A 6,810-nucleotide genomic window follows, 5' to 3' on the forward strand; every position below is an offset into this window, starting at 1 on the left:
TCATAATACAATCACAAAAAAATTACATTGAGTCAACAATTAAAACAAAGCACTACCATACTTTTGCTAGAAAAAACTAACACAATGGAAAAAACTACCGCTTGGCACGAATAAAAATTACATCGAGTCAACCAATTAAAACCAAACACTATCATAGTCTTGTAAAAAAAGTACTAAAACGAATTTTACACTGGGGAAAAATCGTAATTTGACTGGGAAAAAACAAAAACAATGGAAAAACTATAAATTTGAGCAGAGGGCAAATTTGAAATTTGGCTAGGAGAAGAAAAAACAAAACCAATAGCAAAACTGTAAATTTAAACGGGGTAAAATCGTAATTTGTCTGGACCAGTAGGGAAGTGCAAGGCAGCTGAGCTGAGTGCAAAATCGTAAGTTGGCTAGGAGAAGAAAAAAACAAAACCAATAGCAAAGGTGTAAATTTAAACAGGACAAAATCGTAATTTGACTGAACTAATGGGACATTATTACTAGCCGCCCATATAAACCAATAACAAAAAGGGAACTATTCCCCTCATGCTGAATGTAAATATAGAAAATGCAGGTAAAATATTTGTCATATATTGAATATGGGTCTTACAAATGAAATTAGGGTTTGTAATATAAAGGGGGGAACGAGTGGAGGGGCTTTATATACAAGAGATGGATTAAAATAAATAAATAAAATAAACATCCGCAGTGCCATTTATACTCCTCATTTAAACAACTAGTTAAAAGTGATGTTAAGTTATTAGATTGAAATGGCATGTTTAAGAAAACTCGGTGACGAAAATGGCATGAATTTTTTTTTTGGATGAAAGTGGCAATTTTAGCCAAACCTCGGAGACAGAAACGACAGTTTACTCATAAATTTAAAAAGTGTGAGATAGTCGATCTAAAGAAGTATTTTTTAAATTAAAGAAAAAATGTGTATATATTTCGATATCATAAGATACTAGTGTATTTATAATCTATACTATATAATAAAAGTTTAAAAAATTACATCGTTGGTCTTTGTGGTTTCTCTCAAATTTCAATATAGGGTACTAATAGTTTTTTGTTGCAACATCAGGTATTAACTTTTTAATTTGTCACAATGTTGAGTACTAAGGCCAAACCTTGTTAACTTTTTTTTTGTTAAGTCTTAATAAAATGACTAAAATGCCCTTTAATAAACAGAGAGTCTATTTTTAATTAATTATATTTGACTAAAATAATTTAAAGTTTTATTTATATTTATATTTTTTTTCTATGTTTCTATTTTATTTATATTTTTTTATAAAATTATATGGATTTGAAGTTTATTATTTATAAACTTTGAGTTTATATATAGTATTATTTAGATTAAGTTAAAAAGTTTATTTTACTAGCATATTATTATATATAAACTCAAAGTTTATAAATAATAAACTTCAAATCCATTTCATTTTATAAAAAATATAAATAAAACCGAAAAATATAAAAATACAAATAAAACTTTACATTATTTGAGTCAAATATAATTAATTAAAAAATAGACTCTCTAGATATTAAAGGGCATTTTAGTCATTTTAGTAAAACTTAACAAAAAAAGCTAACAAGGTTTGGCCTTAGTACTCAACATTGTGACAAGATTTGACCTTAGTACTCAACATTGTAACAAATTAGAACATTAATATCTGATTTTGCAACAAAAAAGTGTTAGTACCCGACATTCAAATTTGGCAGAAACCACAAGGACCAACGGTGTATTTTTTTCTAAAAGAAACCATTTGAGGAACACTTGTCATCATATTAGGTCATGTCTTATAGATAATTATTATTTTAGTTTAATCTCTTCTAATTAATTATAGATAACCATCCTACTAAATATTATTTAGTTTAATATCTTATGAATAATTATTATTTAGTTTAATCTCCTTCTCATTTATGTTAGAAAAAATTACACCGTTGGACCTTGTGGTTTCTGCCAAATTTCAATGTCGGGTATTAATAAGTTTTATTGCAAAATCAAGTATTAACGTTCCAATTTGTCACAATGTTGAGTACTAAGGTCAAACGTTGTTAACTTTTTTTGTTAAATTTTACTAAAATGACTAAAAGGCCCTTTAATAACTAGAGGGACTATTTTTTAATAAATTATATTTGACTAATATAAATGAAAGTGATTTTTCTGTTTTATTTATATTTTTTATAAAATTAAATGGATTTGAAGTTTATTATTTATAAGCTTTGAGTTTATTATTTAGATTAAGTTAAAAAGTTTTTTTAGTAGCAATAATAAACTTCAAATCCATTTAATTTTATAAAAAATATAAATAAAACGGAAAAAATTACTTTAAATTATTATAGTCAAATATAATTAATTAAAAAATAGACCCTCTAATTATTCAAGGACCTTTTAGTTATTTTAGTAAGATTTAACAAAAAAAGTTAAAAAGGTTTGGCGTTAGTACTCAAAATTGTGACAAAGTTTGGCCTTAGTACTTAACATTGTGACAAATTAGAACGTTAATACCAGATTTTTCAACAAAAAATCATTAGTACCCGTCATTGAAATTTTGAAGAAAACACAAGGACCAACGACGTAATTTTTTTCTTTATAATATTATTTATTTGAATTAATTATCACTTTTATATTTATCTATTTACTTCAAATTCAAACTTGGTTATCTAATTTGATCTTAACTATATATTTGAACATTTTGTTTAGTTTGGTATCAAATAGATTTTATGAAACTTAAAATAAAATTAACTAATATTATTTATCATTTATACATTTACGGAGTTTTAAATAAAGGGCTAAATTTATTAAGACTTTGTTAACAAATTTTACTACAACAAAATAATCTATTTATATCAATCTAAATCTTTATGTATACTATACTATATAATAAAACATTAATGTGTGACACCTGTCGTTCATTGTAGGCATTTATTTTTTGATTTTCTCGCCTCGCTTCCAAACTTACCTTATATTAATTAAATAAATAAATGAATAATGAGCTAATATATAATTTTATCCTACTTTAAATTTCGAATATCATTCTTCTATTTTTCTAATAAAATATTATCATAAAATTTAAATTGTTAATTTAAAATATTTTTAAATAAAACAAATTATTTATCACGAAAACCAAACTTTGTATTAATGTGTTAAATATTTTTATTTTCACTATACAAAATTATATTTACTCGACCTGTTTAATACATGATGTTTTTTAAGATGTAATTTTTTATTGTTTGATATATAAAATTAGATTTATTCAATTCGTACAGAGGTTTTTTAAGGATATATATTTGTTATTATTTAGTATAGAAAATTACGTTTATTCAAACCGTGTAATATGCATATTTTTAAAGATGTAACTTTTTTTATTATTTGGTATACAAAATTACATTTATTCAACCTGTTTAATAAATGAGGTTTTTTAAAGATGTATTATTTTATTATTTGGTAAACAATATTACATTTATTCAACCCGTACAATATGGTTCTTGTAGATACAACTTTTTATTATTTAATATATAAAATTATATTTATTCAATCCATGCAATAAAGGAGGTTTTTAAAGATATATTGTTTTACTATTTAGTATAGAAAAATTTATTTATTAAACTCGTGTAAACACGGGGTTATAACCTAGTTACATATATTATAAAACTAGAAGACACGCATGCATACATATTCCAATTTAGAGCGCCGAGGCAACAAAATAGTTACTTCATATAACAAAATCTTGAAATAATATTTCAAGATGTATTTGGAAAACATAAAAAAACACATTACCAATCATGTAATTTCGTCCATCCTATAGGAAACGGGGTAATGTCATCCCCTAAATAAAAACCGTCTTCTCGAACTAACCAAACACATTTTCTTGGTAGAAAAATTTTCCATGGTGTGCAATATCTACTACTTAAATCATCATTGAAAACATCAAAAAAAACAGTCTTTGAATTCCAATAGAAATGTGCATAATAAAGCGTCTTGAGCGTGATAGCCTCGCAAAAGCTCCAATTTTCATTATCCTTCAATGCTAGTGTATGATTTCCAAGATCATCATCACCTGATTGTACATGAACGCTAATATGATCACTAATATTATCGTTATAGATAAAAACGGTCCAATAACCATACCAACAAATCTTGGTTTTTGTGTTAAATAGGGAAGATGCTATTGAAGTGTTTGTAATTGAGGAAGTATTTGTTGTGATAACAAGGCAAAAGAAGAAGAAAACCAAGCTCTTCATGGGTGCGTTGATATATGAGCATATAAAAACACCAGTTTGAATGAAGTTATAGTAAAAAAAAATATAAAAAACACCTACACTATATGTGTATATATATAGACACAAAAAGGTTGGTAAATAATATTATTTAAATTAAAAAATATTTATTTAGATGCATAATATATACTTAATTGTGGATGATTATTATATCAATAGTTAAATGAATTGAATATGAAATTAATGTTTTATGGATAATTACTATATCATCACACTAAATTTTCTTTATCATTTTTGAAAAACAAATTTGTAATATGGATAGTTATTGTGATCTTATTGTTTTATGTTTTAATTAAATTCACTATTTTAGGCAACTAGATTAGTTAAATGAATTGAATATGAAATTAATGCTTTATGAATAATTTTTTTTTTTTTTTGAAATGTATCTTTTATAAAAAATGCCGAGACCGAACCAGAAGGCCGACTCACAAAAACAACTTACAACATATACAAAGGAAATTTACACCATTCAATCCAACTTAAATCTTTATGTTTCGATCTATTCCTAAGCCAAAGATAACCAAACGACTTTAAATCTCCCATAATATCTTCACTTCTACCGCGGCCGTTAGAAAAGTTTTTTTCATTCCTTGCCCTCCATATGCACCAACACCCTATCATAATGAGACCTTGCACCAAATTATTTCCCTCCTTATTGAGATTGCATGACCTATGGAAGTCAGCCACATCATAGAAGCCGAATGCGAACATAGGAGGCAGCCGCACCCAGTCACAGAACTTCTACCAAACCCTTAAAATCGGCGCACAGCCCGTAAATGTGATCAGTACTCTCTTCGTTTTCTCCATAGAAACAACAGCTAAGGTTAGTAATATGAATGTTATGATGAGCCAGAGCCGATTTAGTCGGGATTTTGTTCTGAAGCGCTCTCCAAAAAAAGATTCCACACTTAGCCGGCACCCACGACACCCAATCCGAGATATTATTCAAAGTTGCAGCATTATCTTTGATGAGAATATTCCTAATCGCAGCCGCTGAAAACTTACCCGCCTGGTCCCCTTTCCACTTCCATTTGTCTTGCTGAACCGAAACGCTGACATCCCTGAGAAGATGAACCAGCTCGATGAAATCCGATTGATTTCTCTCAGAAGATAGTTGGCTTGACCAGCTCCAAACTTGCTCCGTGTGATGCTCCACATACTTCAGCCTGTCAGAGATGAAACAGGATTTATCGCTCTCTTTCTCGTATAAATTAGGCCATATGTGCATAAGCGGTCGATCTCCAATCCAAATATCCGACCAAAATCTAGTGTTCTTCCCGTTCCCTGGAATACTTTTAATGCATGACGTTAATCTTTTCCCGTTAAGGACAGTTGCTTCTTCCAGTTTCACTATGTTTCTCCATACTCCAAAAACATTGGAGTTCATTGGCAAGCTCGACCATTTCTTACCCGACCCAAGTATTGCCCCTATAACCGATTTCCAGAGGCTTTCTTCTTCAACTTTGAACCTCCAAATCCATTTAGACAGGAGAGAAAAATTAATGTACTTGAATTTACACAAGCCCAACCCCCCAAGTTTTTCGGAAGCGCCACCCGATCCCAAGACACCCAATGCATCTTCTTCACTGAATCATTACCAGCCCAAAGAAACCTTTTCATCAACGATTCATGTTTCTCCACAACTTTGACAGGTTCCTTGAACGTAGAGAGGTAGTATATAGGCAAGCTCTCCAAAACCGCTTTAATTAATGTAACTCTACCACCGATAGAAAAAGATAAAGCCTTCCAAGACGAAAGTCTTTTTTGAAAGGTATCCACCACCGGGTACCAATTATTTATCCTGTTCATGTTAGCTCCCACCGAAATACCAAGATACTTAAACGGGAACGTACCTGTCCTACACCCCAAAATAGATGCTAAACCTTCAGTTTCTTCTTCGCTAACCCCAAGCCCGAACAGATTCGACTTATGGAAGTTAATTTTTAAACCTAAACATATGTGGAAAATCCTCAAAATTCTAGCAATCGTTTGAATATTCTCCTTGCTCCATTCCCCCAGAATTAACGCATCATCCGCATAAAGAAAATGCGAGACCACCGGGCCTCCGTTAGGCGTATTGATCCATTTAAAAATTTCGGAGGTACTCGCGTTGGATATGAGACGAGATAGAATTTCCATGACTATCTGATGCAGTTTCGCACGCAATCAAATGGGTCAAACACAATGATTCATTCAAAAGACCTGGAACCGAATGGTTCAAAGAAACCTCAAGGTTTTCTTTACAATAATCAAACTAAAAACTCCCCTAAAACATAAACCCTAGATCCTAATTTATAAGGAATGAAAAGAGTTATACTAGGAAATTTAAATCCCCACAAAATAGGAAACTAAATAAAAAAGATAAAAATTCAAATAATTAAAGAGTAAAATGGTTTGGGTTCGCATCCATATGCTCCTGCATCATACTCCCCATCTTCGAAAAAACTCGTCCTCGAGTTTTGCTTTTTGGACTAAAGCCACCTGGATCAAAAGGAACATCAACCCGCTTCCAATTTATTATTATCGCGACCTGCCTAAAGAGTC

General features: G+C 29.8%; 1 protein-coding gene across 1 annotated transcript; it reads right to left on the reverse strand.

The window, feature by feature from the left end:
- Nucleotides 1-5,694: 5,694 nt before the first annotated feature.
- On the reverse strand, nt 5,695-6,405 carry LOC110883039. The gene has a single exon (XM_022130906.1). It carries the CDS (start codon nt 6,403-6,405, stop codon nt 5,695-5,697), a length of 711 nt encoding a protein of 236 aa, XP_021986598.1.
- Between the last annotated feature and the right edge of the window lie 405 nt (nt 6,406-6,810).

This window comes from Helianthus annuus, chromosome 10, assembly GCF_002127325.2.
Source record: "Helianthus annuus cultivar XRQ/B chromosome 10, HanXRQr2.0-SUNRISE, whole genome shotgun sequence".
In the NCBI taxonomy this organism is placed as follows: Eukaryota; Viridiplantae; Streptophyta; class Magnoliopsida; order Asterales; family Asteraceae; genus Helianthus; species Helianthus annuus.

Bases quoted from the DNA above. Each gene is read 5' to 3' on its own strand.
- LOC110883039 (XM_022130906.1), bottom strand. From the start codon at position 6,405: ATGGAAATTCTATCTCGTCTCATATCCAACGCGAGTACCTCCGAAATT.